Source organism: Periplaneta americana, chromosome 13 (assembly GCF_040183065.1).
Source record: "Periplaneta americana isolate PAMFEO1 chromosome 13, P.americana_PAMFEO1_priV1, whole genome shotgun sequence".
NCBI lineage: Eukaryota > Metazoa > Arthropoda > Insecta > Blattodea > Blattidae > Periplaneta > Periplaneta americana.
This window is the reverse complement of record NC_091129.1, coordinates 123,866,266-123,884,314: the sequence shown is the minus strand read 5'-3', so window position 1 is coordinate 123,884,314 and position 18,049 is coordinate 123,866,266. Positions and strand designations below refer to the sequence as shown.

Here is an 18,049-nt window from a genome sequence, read left to right as displayed (position 1 = left end):
TGGGACTAATTTCGGGATGTCGCTTCATTCATTCATTCATAGACTCTGCCCGAAGGAAGGACTTTAACTGCAAACCCAGCATTCTCCAATCTTTCTTATTTTCTGCCTTCCTCTTAGTCTCCGCATATGATTCATATATCTTAATGTCGTCTATCATCTGATATCTTCTTCTACCTCGAACTCTTCTCCCGTTCACCATTCCTTCCAGTGCATCCTTCAGTAGGCAGTTTCTTCCCAGTCAGTGACCCAATCAATTCCTTTTCCTCTTTCTGATTAGTTTCAGCATCATTCTTTCTTCATCCACTCTTTCCAACACACCTTCATTTCTTATTTTGTCTGTCCACTTCACACGCTCCATTCTTCTCCATATCCACATTTCAAATGCTTTTAATCGCTTCTTTTCACTTCATCGTAATGTCCAGGTTTCTGCCTCATATAATACCACACTCCACACAAAGCACTTCACTAGTCTCTTCCTTATTTCTTTTCCCAAAGGTCCGCAGAAGATGCCCCTTTTTTCATTAAAAGCTTCCTTTTCCATTGCTATCCTCCTTTTGACTTCCTGGCAACAGCTCATGTTACTGCTTATAGTACACCCCAAGTATTTGAAGCTGTCGACTTGCTCTACTGCCTCATTTAGAATTCGCAAGTTTACCTTCTTTATTTTTCTTGCGACAACCATGGTCTTTGTCTTGTTTGCATTTACAGTATCATCATTCCATACTGCTCACAGCTGTCATTTAGCTCCAGTAGCATATCCCTCTTCTGCTAACAACGCCATGTCATCAGCAAATCTTATGCACTTTATTCTAGTTTTCCTAGACAAATTTTATTGTTTGTGTTAGCGCGTCTGCCGCAAAACCAGGTGGTCCGGATTCGATTCCCGGTCGGGGCAAGTTACCTGGTTGAGGTTTTTTCCGGGGTATTCCCTCAATCCAATATGAGCAAATTCTGGGTAACTTTCGGTGCTGGGCCCCGGACTCATTTCACCGGCATTATCACCTTCATCTTATTCCGACGCTAAATAACCTAAGATGTTGATAAAGCGTCGTAAAATAACCTACTAAAATAGAAAATTATATTTTATTGTTTATGCCATTTAATTTTTGACTTCGCATGCAAAAAATAAACCAATTAAAACATAATTATAGTTTATTTTAAGTATATCGTCACTTGGTGTGTTTTTAGAACAAAACCTGTGAAAAACTATTATGTTTCATGTATATTTGTATATTACTTCCGGTTGAATTGACTCGTAGATACAGAATATGAACAAAATCCGTTCAGTAGTTTAAGAGAAATGTTCGTACACGGACCGACTGACGCCATGCCTAAATCCTCTTTCCTATGTGAAGGATACTGTAAACATATTTTCGATAAAAATCGAAATCGACTTTCTACATCATCACAGTATGTTAATTTTATACTTCACAAAATGAGAAATTAAAGAAATCAAAGTGCTATAATCAATATTTTCACCGACAAAGTGTGGCCTATTCCCAACTAGTTCGCGACGTGGTTGTATTGCACCTGCAGGCCTTGAAAAGAGGCCTGGACGTTCTGGGTCACCACCTTCACCTGCTCCACGTGCCCATTCAGGGCTCTTGCAGATAAGCTCGCAGGCCTGCTACACAGCCATCTGTTGTGCTGACTGATGTCTTCGTTACAATGCTGTCACAGTACCCTGATTTCCGGATTGTTCCATCCATCTGTCTTATTACTATTCTGTTAAAATTATCATATGATCGTATATGGAATATTACGGTGGGAAGTGTGTTCTTTTCGACAACATACGCATCGGATCTGGCTTCGTTTCCAGGCAGAAAATTGACTGAATGTGTCCTCTTTGTCTCGTGTTTCTCTTGTATTGTTTCAAGCTGTGTTCACACCGGGAGGTTTGATTAACAGTCTTTACTCTTTATTTGTAACAAATATAAAGGGAAAGTAACTGTAACTTGCAGACTTTTTTCAGTACTTTTCCTCATTTCAGTGATGTGTTTATTTTTATTTTAGTAGGTTATTTTACGACGCTTCATCAACAGCTTAGGTTATTTAGCGTCTGAATGAGATGGTGATAATGCCGGTGAAATGACTCCAGGGTCCAGCACCGAAAGTTATCCAGCATTTGATCATATTGGGTTGAGGGAAAACCCCGGAAAAAACCTCAACCAGGTAACTTGCCCCGATCGGGAATCGAACCCGGGCCACCTGGCCAGACGCGCTAACCGTTACTCCACAGGTGTGGACTCAGTGATGTTTTTTGAAGTGTAGAATTATATTGAACTTTAAAAATAAAACAAAAAATGTCTCAGGTCTCAGGAGGATATGTATACAGCAAAAGATTTTCACTGTCGTCTGCTAAAAAATATGACAAACTTGTATTAGTCAATAGGTTGCATCTGCAATATATACACACATGCTGTGATATAGTTTTGAAATTACAATTGGAGCTTTGGCTTCAGTACAGATTTAAATATTTAAGTGGTACACGTGATTTATTTAAATAATTCAGTGTATATAGGCCTTCACCGACATAATTAGGAACATTAAATCCAGATGTTTGAGATGGACAAGGCATGTAGCACGTATGGGTGAATCCAGAAATGCATATAGAGTGTTAGTTGGGGAGGCCGAGACTTAGATGGGAGAATAATATTAAAATGGATTTGAGGGAGGTGGGATATAATGCTAGGGATTGGATGAACCTTGCTTGGGATAGGGACCGGTGCCGGGCTTATGTGAGGGCGGCAATGAACCTCCGGGTTCCTTAAAAGCCATAAGTAAGTAAGTGTGTGTAGGCAAATGTATCAGTTTCGTACGTTACATTCACATACAGACAATAGACTGATTAACTGCTGCTCCTAAATACAGTATTTATATTTTTAAAACTTTATTATTTCATATACTATTACGTTGGCCTACGTTAGGCGTCCCAAAAATAAGTTTTTCATAATCTACTTCTGCAACATTGCAATATTTAATTATAAGAAAAACATTGTAAATTATATCCTATGATTACTTTGTCTTGGAATAGAATATTCATAAAGTTGAGGCATTTTCCTGAAGGCGAGACTAGATTTAGATTTCCTCTTGGTATCCTACAAGTTCATCTACCATTTTCACAGCTGTCTTTACTTGCCAATAAACCGGGCCATTTTGAATTTCTTAATTCACGAAGACCCTGGATCCCGGATATTTCCACTCCATGCTTGCGCGTCTCGTTTCTAAGGTATCTTATCTATTAGTTCCCCCTGAGGAGGTACGGACTGAGGGCTGTCCTCGAACGTAGGCTGCTTTGGTGGGCCCATTGTACTACCCGAAATGGAATGATGTGCACGCCCTGAGGCACCCCGCGCTACAGATTTCACTCCGGGCCCCCTCCGAACTTCTCTACAGCTTACAGAATCACTTTACCTTTCCGCGTAGACATTGCGGTCCCTCAACCCCAGTCACACGAGCTACCATGAGCCCAGGGATGAGCCCACAGTACATAGCACTACCACCAGCAACTAGTGACCACATACCATGTGATCCATGTTCGGTGGCGAGCCTTAGCCAACTCTACTTCGGAGAAAGCCCGAAATATGGAAAGAAAGGGAAATTATGATGAAAGAGGGGAGGTATAATTATGATGTCGAAACGAGTCCGAACGTCCAGCGCCTAAAATTTTCCAGTAGTTCTTCTTCAATTGGTTGAGGAAAAACCTCAATCAGATAACTTGTCTCAATCTCGATTTTTACCCACGCCCGCTCGTTTTACGGTTGCATATGCTAACCATTATTCCACAGCGGTGGACATTTCTAGGGTATAATGATGAACTCGCGTATACTCACCAGTGACTATGCGTTGAATAGATTCGTGGCCACTAATGGCATATGGTAGCAGGAATGATAGGATACTGACCATTCTTGGTGCCTTATGGCCTCTGGATAGTATTCGCGGGAGCCATCGTTCACAAACCTTTTGATTCCCCAACTTTTGAGCAGTATGTTCCACTTGACAGATTCTAATTATGCTGCAGTTCGCAGGTTGGGAATTCTGAACATCACTTTTCCACACTCCAGTGAATCACTACGTTGAATTCATAAATTTCCACCAACACTGACGATGAATTATCGCAGTAGACTAATTTGTTGCATGAAAATGGATAACCGTCCGGTTACCATCGGAACACTACTATAGTCATACTTAACTGACGACTGCCTCTAGTTAAAGAGCTGTCAACTGGCACTAAGTTTCCAATTGACAAAAATTAATTGCTCTATAATTAATCGCATCAGTGTAGCCTCAATTTTGTTAATTAATATTAGAGGAAAAAAAAATTCGCTCCGGCGCCGGGGATCGAACCCGGGTCCTGGTTCTATGTACCAACCGCTCTCACCATTGAGCTACGCCGAAGTTCAATCCACAGCACCGGCTCGAACCCCTCTCCTCCAATGTTTTTCCCTTTTTGACCTGATTCCAAGTTGGGCATGTATGTTGACATTTTATATTAAGTCATCTGCCATTCTGTAGGACCAAAAAATAATAATAATTACGTAGATTCTTCTAAGAACAGTGCATATTACTGTACAGATTATTGTGCATATTACTGTGAAATCCTGGCCACCAAGTCAGTTGATTTAATATAAAATGTCAACATACATGCCCAACTTGGAGTCAGGCCAAAAGGGAAAAACACTGAGAAGAGGGGTTCGATCCGGTGCTGTGGAATGAACTTCGGCGTAGCTCAATGGTGAGAGCGCTTGGTACATAGAATCAAGGGCCCGGGTTCGATCCCCGACGCCGGAGCGAATTTTGCTCCTCTAATACTAATTCTTACCATAACAGATGTATTCTGTAGGACCAAAAAAAATAATCTTTACGTAGATTCTCAATTTTATTGATGCGATATATCTGTAATCTCATTTTTAGAATGTCCCTCTTAGTCTACTACATTTTACAATAATGTACGAAATACTATGTGATCTGTCACATCTCCGCTTTTTCCAATTGTAAGTTGCACTGCGATATAGTAGCGATTATGGTTGGTATGCAGTGTTGTAAATATACGAAGAAAGCTGAAAAAGTTTAATCCCAGGTGGTGGCGGGGTTTTTCTCGTTGTCGAAAGTTCCAGAACAACCCCAAGGTTCACTCAGCCTCCTAAAAAATTGAGTACCAGGGTTCTTGCGGTGGTAAAAGGTGGCCGGAGCGTGGTGCCGACCATAACACCTCATTCTAGTATCGAGGTCGTGAAAGAATGGAGCTCTATCTCCATGCCTCCCAAGCACCTTCATGGCATGTGAAATTAGTTTTTATATGCTGTAATACCCCTCAAGTCCTTCCTTTGTAGAACTCCCGACCCTCAATGAAAATGTATTTTTTAGCTTTGCTAAAATAGTAAGGATTCATTCATCCATAGTTTTCTGCCCAATGGCAGGTCTTTCACTGCAAATCTAGCTTTCTCCAATCTTTCCTATTTTCTGCCTTCCTCTTTGTTTACACAGGTTATCCATATATCTTAATTTTCCGATAACCATGGCCTTCGATTTCTTCGCGTTTATCTTCAACCCTTACTGCTCATAGCTGTCATTTAGCTCCAGTAGCATATCCCTTAGTATCGTCTCCTCTTCTGCTAACAACACCATATCATCAGCAAATCTTATGCACTGTATTCTTCTTCCTTCTACTATCACTCATTAGTATGAGTTGTAGTTACTTCGTGGAATAAAATTTCTGTTTTAAGAATATGGTAAATTCTACGTATCGTTGCATAGAGGTTGTAAAGTCTGTCCAACGAAAGAATAAAGTGGTATACACTTTTCTTTTATTGTAAAATCTCTAGCATCTGTTAGTGATTTCTGGTTGTGTTAACTGACTGTGTTACATGTCAACATATAACGTTAAAACTTATGTTCTAATTTCTGATCAGAGGCAGTCCTGATACAGAGTGTTTCAGAAATACTTTGACAAACCTTGGACGCATGTTCCTCACACCAAAACAAGAAGAAAAGTTCATATAAACATATGTCCGAAAATCCTCTGTTTTGTAGTTATTAATGAAAGAACATAATGAAACATCTCTTAGTTATTGTCAGCTTGGTAGCAAGTATTGCAACTTTAATCAATTCGAGATACAATCCAATAACTTAACTTACTTTTGTAACTGATAATATTCATTTTGTTAGATAATCGAATGATGTTACCCATACAAGTCTGGTGATGCACCCATTGTATCCTAGATGGCTATATGTCGCCAAGGAGACTTGTTTATTACAGTCATTTGTCATTTAAACATTTGTTACGAGTTTCTGAATTGATTAAAGTTGCAACACTTGCTACCTTACTTACTTACTTACTTACAAATGGCTTTTAAGGAACCCGAAGGTTCATTACCGCCATCACATAAGCCCGCCATCGGTCCCTATCCTGTGCAAGATTAAGCCAGTCTCTATCATCATACCCCACCTCCCTCAAATCCATTTTAATATTATCCTCCCATCTACGTCTCGGCCTTCCTAAAGGTCTTTTTCCCTCCGGTCTCCCAACTAACACTCTATATGCATTTCTGGATTCGCCCATACGTGCTACATGCCCTGCCCATCTCAAACGTCTGGATTTCAAGTTCCTAATTATGTCAGGTGAAGAATACAATGCGTGCAGTTCTGTGTTGTGTAACTTTCTCCATTCTCCTGTAACTTCATCCCGCTTAGCCCCAAATATTTTCCTAAGCACCTTATTCTCAAACACCCTTAACCTATGTTCCTCTCTCAGAGTGAGAGTCCAAGTTTCACAGCCATATAGAAGAACCGGTAATATAACTGTTTTATAAATTCTAACTTTCAGATTTTTGGACAGCAGACTGGATGACAAGAGCTTCTCAACCGAATAATAACACGCATTTCCCATATTTATTCTGCGTTTAATTTCCTCCCGAGTGTCATTTACATTTGTTACTGTTGCTCCAAGATATTTGAATTTTTCCACCTCTTCGAAAGATAAATCTCCAATATTTATATTTCCATTTCGTACAATATTCCCGTCACGAGACATAATCATATACTTTGTCTTTTCGGGATTTACTTCCAAACCGATCGCTTTACTTGCTTCAAGTAAAATTTCCGTGTTTTCCCTAACCGTTTGTGTATTTTCTCCTAACATATTCACGTCATCTGCATAGACAAGAAGCTGATGTAGCCCGTTCAATTCCAAACCCTGCCTGTTATCCTGAACTTTCCTAATGGCATATTCTAAAGCGAAGTTAAAAAGTAAAGGTGATAGTGCATCTCCCTGCTTTAGCCCGCAGTGAATTGGAAAAGGATCAGATAGAAACTGACCTATACGGACTCTGCTGTATGTTTCACTGAGACACATTTTAATTAATCGAACTAGTTTCTTGGGAATACCAAATTCAATAAGAATATCATATAATACTTCCCTCTTAACGGAGTCATATGCCTTTTTGAAATCTATGAATAACTGATGTACTGTACCCTTATACTCCCATTTTTTCTCCATTATCTGCCGAATACAAAAAATCTGATCAATAGTCGATCTATTACGCCGAAAACCGCACTGATGATCCCCAATAATTTCATCTACGTACGGAGTTAATCTCCTCAAAAGAATATTGGACAAAATTTTGTACGACGTCAACAAAAGTGATATTCCTCGAAAGTTACCACAGTTGGTTTTGTCCCCCTTTTTAAAAATAGGTACAATTATGGACTCCTTCCATTGTTCTGGTACAATTTCCTTTTCCCAAATAGCAAGTACAAGTTTATAAATTTCGCTATATAATGCACTTCCACCCTCTTGTATTAATTCTGCTGGAATTTGATCGATACCTGGAGACTTGTACTTTTTCAGATTTTCTATCGCAATTTCGACTTCTGAAATCGTGGGTTCGGGTATAAATGGCTCAGCAGTTTGTATTTCAATATCGTCCCGATCATTTCTATTTGGCCTATGTACATTTAGTAGTTGCGCAAAATAGTTTTTCCATCTGTTTAGGATTGATGAAGAGTCTGCAAGCAAGTCACCATTCTCATCCTTGATCACGTTTACCCTTGACTGATATCCGTTCTTAAATTCCTTTATACCCTTATATAAATCTCGAATGTTTTTATTCTTACTATTTGTTTCTACCTCATTCAGTTTTTCCTTCAAGTAACCTCTCTTTTTATTCCTAAGTGTACGACTTGCTTCCCGTCTTTCATTGAAATAATTATCTCTATTCTCCTCAACTGGATCCTGTAAGAATTTCAATTTTGCCTGTTTCCTTCTTTCTACTACCATGCAACAATCTTCATCAAACCACGGTTTCTTTTTCTTAGTTTCATAATAACCTATGCTCTGCTCAGCTGCAATTTTGATACTATCTCTGATATTTTCCCACACGCTATTAACATCTAATTCTTTCTCAACTTCGTCGGAACTTTCTAAAGTGGCAAACCTATTCGAAATTTCGACCTGATAATTTTGCTTAGCTTCCTCGTCCTTTAATTTCAAAATATTGAATTTAGTAATATTAACTTGTTGCTCTACTCGCTTGGCTACTGATAATCTTTCTCTTAATTCTCCAATCACCAAATAATGGTCAGAATTACAGTCTGCACCTCTGAAAGTTCGAATATCTACTATACTAGTATGTCTCCGTTTATCTATCAAGATGTGATCTATTTGGTTGTGTGTCAATCCATCTGGAGAAGTCCAAGTATATTTATGTATATCCTTATGGGGGAATGTTGTACTTTTGACAATTAAATTTTTCGATGTGGCAAAGTTGACTAATCTAACTCCATTGTCACTACTAATTGCGTGTAGGCTCTCTTTTCCAATAGTTGGTCTAAAAATATCCTCCCGTCCTACTTTAGCGTTGAAATCCCCCAATAAAATTTGCATATGATATCTAGGAAACTGATCAAAAGTATGTTCCAATTCCTCATAGAAGCTATCCTTTATATAGTCGTCTTTCTCTTCTGTAGGGGCGTGAGCATTTATAACTATGATGTCGCACCATCTACCCTTAAGTACTAAATATGATAACCTGTCACTGATAAATTCGACCTTTTTTACTGCTGATTTTATTCTTTTATGTACAAAGAATCCTGTTCCTAATTGGTGATTATTATTTCCTTCCCCATAATATAACAAGTAATCTCCTATTTGTGATATGCCATTCCCATCTAACCTAACCTCTTGTACTCCCACAAAGTCTATTCTATATCTAGCTAGTTCTTTTGCTACTAATGTTACCCCTCCTGTTCTATAAAGACTAGTTACGTTCCAAGTGCCAAATCTCAAAACCTTATTCCTTTGCTGTGGTCGTGCCAGAGAATCAGTCCTATTCCGAGGCTTACTGTAGGAATTCGTAACAAGCTGTTTTTTACGGTGATGGGTTGTTAGCCCTTCGCCCAACCCCCAAGCTGGAGGACCACCCCTTATCGGCTGTCCACGACTGCTTATTCAATATATTCGCAGCTACCCTCCATATCTGGAGGCCGTCTCCTCTATCCGCAACCTGAGGACGCGCCATGCCGTGGTGATAGGGACCCACCATACATGGCAACACTTGCTACCAAGCTGACAATATCTAATATGTTTCATTATGTTCTTTCATTAATAACTAAAAAACTAAGGATTTTCGGACACATGTTTAAGTAACTTTTTTTCTTGTTTTGGTGTGAGGAACATGGTCCTAAGGTTTGTCAAAGTATTTCTGAAACACTCTGTATAGTGTACATTATAAATTTTGAATATTGAATTTATTAATAAGCCGGCACACTCGCAATCACACTCACATCTATACAAATTTCCAGACTCTACAGATTTCTTCAAAGAAAAATCCCCGAGAGTGGAGAACGGGAATTGAACCCGGGACCTCCAGATCTGGAAGCTAGCATTCTGACTGCCGGACCACGGAGGCAGTCAAAAACATGCACATGATCTTGAAGTCTCTGAATTGGTAGCAACTCTTTTGTTCGTTGTCATATAAACTGAACAGATTTGTTCGTGTCCTATGCTTTACTTTATTATTACGCTGGATATAGTACAATTACATCTTGTAAAACCTGATGAAGATGGCGCTATATTGCACCTAACAATTGCTATAATTTTGAAGTTGAAGCACATCCCAACTAAAAGAGAAATGTTATATGCCAAATACGTAATATACAGTTAAATCAATTAAATTATTTCACTAGTACTTTATCATGGAAAAGAAGGGACCATATTACAGTCTCCACAAACACAATTGTGTGACTTTTTGTAATTTGTTATATTTATGCATATCTCTTGTTTATGATTTCATTAATTTCTTTAGTCATATCAATAATTTTAAACGTATTTACCTTCGATAACAGCTTCTCAACGAAAGGGTGTTCAATAAATTGATGCACTAAAATTGTGTTATTTTCCTTATTCGCAAGATCGCCGAAAATCTTTCTCAATTCTTGTACAAGACTCAATCCTCCTTGAGTAAATTCAGGTTGTTTTACGTACCATTGAAGACGTATAACCAAAACTGTGAAGAGAATATCGAACGAAACTCTCTGCATATAGGTATCATCGAGATCGAACTCGCCGTATGGGACATCTTCATATACAGAAATACAGCTCTGTTGCTTATTATGATTACTGAAGTTACTAGCTTTCTCACTTATTTTTTGCATTACTGTATCAAACGTTCTCGTGTCTTCAGTAACTTCTTCATTTATTTGTTTTAAACTCGTTTTGTCGTTTGAGTCGGAATTTGACGTATTGTTATTAGTTTCATCAGTTGATTGCACATAATTCTTAGTCGATGAATTCGAATTATTCACAGAAAGTTTAACCGTTGTTCCATTATTTTTATTGTTCTTCTTAGAACTGTGTTGAGTAATGTAAGCAGTGTTTTTAAATAAAGTTTTCGTCTCTTTTTCAATAACATTCTTTCCACTTTCACTCCTTAGTTTAATGTCTTTAGTGAGACTGGAAGAATTTTCTTTAATATCACTGTTCGTGCTAGAAATTTCAGATATTATATTATCTTCAACTTCTTCAATAGCGTTTTCTAACACTGTAGAAATCAGTTCTTCAGCTCTGCTTTTAGCTTCACCGTTGTGTTTTCTTTTCTCCTCCATTTTTAGTTTATAAGCATTGTATTCTTCAGAAGAAACGAAAACCATACGACCTGTACACAAAGCTAAGGCTTTTCCAAACCCTTTCTTTGAATCTTCGTCTTTGCAGAAGTAAAGGAGGAGAGCAGTGTAGTTCGTTTGGTCTTCTTTCACTTGGAATAATGTGAAGAGTAATTCGGAAGCCAAGTTAGCACGTAGTCGCTCCTGAGGGCCATCAGGAAGATATTTCTTGTACCACATAACAATTTTATGATAATCATCGTGAGATATGATCTCAGTTAATGCTTTGTCTAATGATCTGAATTGCTGTCGCATTATAAGGATTTCTTCCATTGTTGGAAATGGTAAGTTCAAACATAATATTAGGAAATCTTTCCAGTCTACATATATTAAATCTCCAAAGATTTTATCAACAAGAATGGGGATCTCTAGCGTAGTGAGCATGTACCAAAGTTTTGGAAGATATTTTCTTTCGCCTTCTTCTGCTCTGCACACAATCATATCTTCCAGCATGTACACTAGAGCTCGCTGGGGTATTAATCCTACCGGTGCTATTAATGTGAAGATTTCCATCAGTTTCCCCAACTGACCAATACGGAATTCGTTGTCAAGAATACGTTCTTCAATGACCGGTGGAGGTTCTTCAGGAAGATTGGGGTACAACAGAACGCCTGGTCGAATGTAAAATTCATCTTGATCCAGAACAAGTTCCTGTTGTATAGGTATTTCTTCCTCTATGGCATTCAGCAACACCACACAAAGAGTGTTTACGCTTTTTATTTCACGTTCGTATCTTCTAGATATCTCTTCGCGCAAAGTAGAGAATAAATTAAGCGCTCTTCCTTGCAAATCATTGAGTTCAATAAATGCTCTTTCTTTTATTAATTTGAGCCTGAAGTGTGTTCTAGAAGTTTCGCTTCGTATAGCTTTTGACCATTCTTCAAAGAGTTGTTTACTAGCATCTTTTATTATTTTCATCTTCTTCGCTTCTTCATCGTCCTCTGTTGGCGATTGGTTTTGTTTCTTGGCTTTTTTATCCTTATTTATCGTTCCCTTTACAGGAAGTTTGGGATTTAACGTATCATCCTCTTTCGCAACGACGTTTTGATAGTCAATAAAAAACTGATCAATCAATTTGGATACATTTATAATAGTATTATTGATAACTTCATGAAATGGCGAGCCTGTTACATGATTATTCTGTGTTTCGATTAACATTTTAGCAATTACTTCCTTAAATCTCTTTCCAGATACAAATTTCTGTTGATCAGATTTTCTTTTACGTTGGGATCCAATTGAACTGTCAGATGATCTGGCTGAACTGATCTTTTCCGACATTTCCAAATGTGGGACCATAACGTTTCTTATCAGCTTCTTAGATGGACGTTTTCCTAGCATAGCTTGATAATAATCATGGACCATTTGTAATGTATCGACACACCTATCGATTTCTAATTGCACTGCAGATATAAATATGTTTGTAATAACTCCCATTTCCTCTGCAAACCAGTTCTCTCGTATAATTTTCTGTCTCTCACCCTCAACCTCTTTCTTATGCTGGTCGCAGATGTCCCACAATTCGTTTTGAACCTCGGACACTCTACAATGTAATTCGCTTTTAATTTCATTATCCTGTCTCATATCTTCATCAATTTCATTGTAATTCTTCTGAAATCTGTACAAAATCTGTTGCTTCTTATCTGGTCTTTGAATAAAGCTTCTTATATTGTCTGTTACGAAATTTATATAAGGTAAAATTAAGTTATAATGGATGCGTTTCATAAAGAAAAGCTTCTTGAAATCCTCCAAGTAAACACATTCCAGATTCTCCCACAATGTTGCAAGATACATATACATTGGCTCTGTGATGTCCAAGTCAACGTACTGCCAGTCTTCTTCGCCAGGTTTTAGCGGTTCTTTCTCTACCGGAGAGGGAGGAGCATCCACTTCCGTTGTTTCCTGGTCGATGTCTGCAAGGACCGTCACTGAGGCTTTAGGAGGGAGATGAGAAGGAACGAAATCTTGAGCTACATCTTTATCTTTATTACCAGCACCTGTATTGGAGTCCTCTGTAGCTTCTGTTTTCGAAGATCCTTTCTCTGCTCCATTTTTATCGCCTGTTTTTTTTCCTACACTGTCGGTCGCTTTATCTCTGTAATGGAGTTCCTCATCTGGTGATGCTTCTTTGTCGCCCTTACTCTTTTTCCTCTCTTCCTCAATAGCCTTCTTTTCTTTTAGACTCTTCGACCCTGTAATATCTAAGATGTCTGTTCCACTTTCTTTCCTATCTTTTATACAATTGCGACTTCTAACATTCTTACCGGATCCAACTTTTCTCTTACTTGTTGAAGATTTTGATCTCTTTCCTTCAGAATACAGTGTCGCTGCTAGTTCTTCAACAATATCTCCGAATAGTTCCACAGATGGAGTTTCAGGGATTCCTACATCTCCGACAATTCTTCTCGCAAGTTGTTTTATGGTGGGGAAGTCGAATACCTCGTAATAGAAAGAATAACTAACTCCTTGATCTATGTAAAAGGACTCGAGTGGAGATACATTTTCGTCGCTCACTTCAACATCTTGTTTAATATCTTGTTCATTTTGTTCTACGACAATTTTTTGCTGACTTTTATCTTCTTGATCTCTTACTCGTATTTCTCCCTTTGCATTTTCATTTCCCTTTTTCTTCTTCGTTTTAACATCTTTCCCCTCAACTAACCGCCTGTTCTTTTTTATTGAGATATACGCTGTCAAATATGTGCTCGGAGGTTCTGGTACAGTATAGATTATTGGGTTGGGGACAAGTCTGGATAAGGGAAAAGATGTTATGTGTTCACTATTCTCACCACGAGACAAATTTCTTTTTTCTACTTCTTCTATACAATCCATACTGTCTACTTCCTCGTGTGCAGTTGGTAGCTTCATGCCAGACAGTGATTCCTCCAAGAAAGCAGCCTGCGCATAAGATATAGGGTAATTAATTATCACCCATCCTTTCATATCCTTTAGACTCTTCAAGTATTCCACCAACATTTTTACAAGCAAAGCATCATCGATTTGTTCACCGTGTCCTAAGATTTCAAAAGCTTGTTTGCCAAGGGAAGCACGCATCGTCAAATTGCCTTCTTCCCCATCATCTTCTAGTATATTGTTCGGCGTTTGAGTGGCAACATCTATATTCGAGAGATCAGGCTTAGTATCATCTCTTTTTTGGACAGAGTCTGATGTAAGAATCGTTTCTGATGCGGATTTACTAGATATTTTCTTTTTGTTTTCTTTTTTAGTCCTCCCTTTTAGATTTGATTTAGTTTCAACAGCAGTAGCTTCATTGCTTTGATTAAAATTAAAGTCTATTTTAATATTGCCGTTTGCTTCTTGCTTATAACTTTGCAGACAATAGTCTATGACATTCTCCAATTCTATTACATAGACATCATGGCTGTGGAGGAGTTGCCTCAGGATAGGAATAATTTTTCCGTCGTTCAACCCAACTACAGCAGTGGCTATGGAAACAGGTGGAAGATCTGCTATGACCGGTGTAGGAAGTGGAGGATATTTAAGATCCAACAGTCTGTGCACAATATAACCTAGAACATACAGATTCCCATCTCCGCCTGCTAGTTCTGGGCACAGGTCTTCTAGAAACCAAATCCCCAACAGAGAAAGGTAATCAGTCAAGTCGGATTCGTCCATTGACTCCTGTCTCTCTTTTTCTACTGCTTCGATTGATGCTAGTTCTATGGACTTCGTTTCGCTGATGCTGTCACGGGATATGTCCTTATCTTCGAATATTGGTTGACTTGCAAGGAACAAGGCTTTCCATTGGTTCCACACACTAGGAGGAAGTATGTCATTGTTGGCATTCCTGAATTCTGCGACAGCGATGCCTATGTCTGTCAGGTCGTTCACAATGTCGGAGCACAAATTGTAATGTTTCTGATATTTGAGCCGTAGTTTTTCTTCATATAATCTCTTGTGTAACTCCAAGTTTCTCTGTTTTTCAGTTTCCCAATCCAGTTTCGCTTTTTCCATGTCATTACATTCTCTGGTAACAGCTGCAGCGACTTCTTTTTCTCGTTCCGCCAACTCAATACTGTCAATATAAAGTCGATTTTCTGCAATAACTTTTTCTTTGTGTCGGATGTTACATAGCATAGAAACCATTTGTTTCTCGTATTGTGACTGTTTCAGTAATTTTCTTGAAACTAAGTTATTAAAATCCATTTCGTCATTAGCCAACATTTTACCCCACAAATCTGTCAGCAACATGTCTTGCATTTGCGATTTGAATGCTTTATGTGCAACCTGCTTTTGACAACGTTTCTTAAGAGAAGAAATATAATCTTTGGCCTCTTGTGTTTTAATCGAAGTATCTTCCGAAAGACGCTTGCCATGAGCTTCCATTTCCATTAATTTATGGAAAGACAAAGCATGTTCATCATCTTTTGAGGAGATAAATAATTGCTTAACTTGACATTTTTCTATTTCTTTTTTGTTGTCCAAACTTTCGCATACTTCTGGCATGTAACAAACTTTAGCACCTGAACGTGGTAAATGCGTATATTCAGCAAATCTTTTCCTGGCTGCATTGCACTTATCAACTACACATTGAGATTTACGTCTGTACCAAGATACCATATTAGTTTTATTTACGAGTGGAAGTGCCAGAGGATTAAGTGTGTCTACGTTAACTTCACCAATCGCAGATTCGGGAACGTTCTTCACGTTGAATCTAGTTCCATACGTGTCGTAAAGGTCCAGTTGCTCTTTCTGAGTAGTAAAATGCGATCTTTTATATACCTCAAGTGCAAGATATATTTCATAAAACAGTTTTATGGCTGCTGAACCCCTTTCTTCAGATATATATTTGAGTGTTAATTCATCACATTCAATTCCAATTAACTTAAGCCAGCCCTGAAGACGGAGAAGATTTTGTAGACGTGCGGAGGCGTCGTTAGTGGGAGTAACCGTGTTCGCATTGTCCGCATTTATGATATCAAAGCTGTGTAATAGACGGGCTAGTAACGTGCCGTCAGCAACATGGCTGGCAAATAAGCAGGGATCCAGTGGAAGCACGACGCCGAGTCTCCGGGCTAGCCATGCTTGCAGAATCGCACCCATTGCTATGACAAAGTGCGAGTCAATAATAAGTGGATTACACCTTAAACATACAATGAAATAATATAATGTATGTATGTAATGTAATGTAATAGTATGTATGTATGTATATGTATGTATGTATGTATGTTATGTATGTATTATGAATGTTATGTATGTTATGTATGTATGTATGTATGTATGTTATGTATGTATGTATGTATGTTATGTATGTATGTATGTATGTATGTATGTTATGTATGTATGTATGTTATGTATGTATGTATGTATGTATGTATGTATGTCTCAAATATAATTTTAACAATTTTGTTATACAGATTTCGTACAATTGCTATGAAGTAACAGCGATCCAAAATAATCAAATAACTTTCTCAAATAATCAAAGCATATTTTCATCATCCTATAAATGATGAACACAGTTTCACCGAAACAATTTTTATTGCAAGTGTTCATCAGTCTCGTTTCTTTTGACACTGGTAACGGTAGTTATTTATTTATTTATTTATTTATTTATTTATTTATTTATTTATTTATTTATTTATTTATTTATTTATTTATTTATTTATTTATTTATTCGTTCGTTCATTTATTTCATTTTTTTATTTATTATGTTACTTATTTATTAACTTATTTACTTATTTTTTCATTCACTTATTTATTTACTTATTTATTTATTCACTTATTTATTTATTTACTTACTTATTTACTTATTTACTTACTTATTTATTTACTTATTTATTTTTGTACTTATTTATTTATTTACTTATTTATTTATTTACTTATTTATTTACTTATTTACTTACTCATTTATTTACTTATTTATTTACTTATTTATTTATTTATCTATTTATTTACTACTTATTAATTAGTTACTTATTTATTTATTTATCTATTTATTTATTTACTTATTTATTTATCTATTGATTTATTTACTTATTTATTTACTTACTTATTTATTTACTTACTTACTTATTTATTTATTTATTTATTTATTTATTTATTTATTTATTTACTTGTTTATTTATTTACTTTTATTTATTTAATTATTCATTTACTCATTTATTTACTTATTTATTTATTTATCTATTTATTTATTTACTTATTTATTTGTTTACTCATTTATTTATTTAATTATTTATTTAATTACTTATTTATTGGCGGCCGGGTAGCTCAGTTGGTAGAGCAGCTGGCTACGGACTGGAAGGTCCGGGGTTCGATCCCAGGTGGTGACAGGATTTTTTCACGTTGCCAAACTTTCAGAACGGCCCCGAGGTTCACTCAGCCTCCTATAAAATTGAGTACCGGGTCTTTCCCGGGGGTAAAAGGCAGTCAGAGCGTGGTACCGACCACAGCACCTCATTCTATAGTGCCGAGGTCATGGAAAGCATGGGGCTCTACTTCCATGCCCCCCAAGTGCCTTCATGGCATGTTACGGGGATACCTTTACCTTTTTTTACCTTTTTACTTATTTATTTATTTATTTATTTATTTATTTATTTATTTATTTATTTATTTATTTATTTATTTATTCATTTATTTACCATCACTTATACCAGTTATCGTGTACCATCACGTTTCTTGTTATAGGTTCCACCATAATTTTCTATAACATCTTTCTACAATTAATATGAAATCCCGACTGATCTCAAACATCCACCATCTGCTAATTCGCCTCCCAGATCACACTTTACTCACGTTCCTTCGAGTATTCTACCTCTTACTAACATAAATTTATATATAATTACGGTTTTTCTACATCCCATCTTACTCGACCTGCTTTTAGTCTTTTACATTTTATTCGTTTCAATCATTGCAACACTCTACACTATTT

General features: G+C 37.2%; 1 protein-coding gene across 1 annotated transcript; it reads right to left on the bottom strand.

The window, feature by feature from the left end:
- Positions 1-10,071: 10,071 nt before the first annotated feature.
- Positions 10,072-15,605, bottom strand: LOC138712357 (sperm flagellar protein 2-like). The gene has a single exon (XM_069844023.1). It carries the CDS (start codon positions 15,508-15,510, stop codon positions 10,264-10,266), a length of 5,247 nt encoding a protein of 1,748 aa, XP_069700124.1. The 5' UTR covers positions 15,511-15,605; the 3' UTR covers positions 10,072-10,263.
- Positions 15,606-18,049: the final 2,444 nt, after the last annotated feature.

Coding starts and splice junctions, on each gene's coding strand:
- LOC138712357 (XM_069844023.1), bottom strand. CDS start 15,510: ATGGAAATGGAAGCTCATGGCAAGCGTCTTTCGGAAGATACTTCGATT.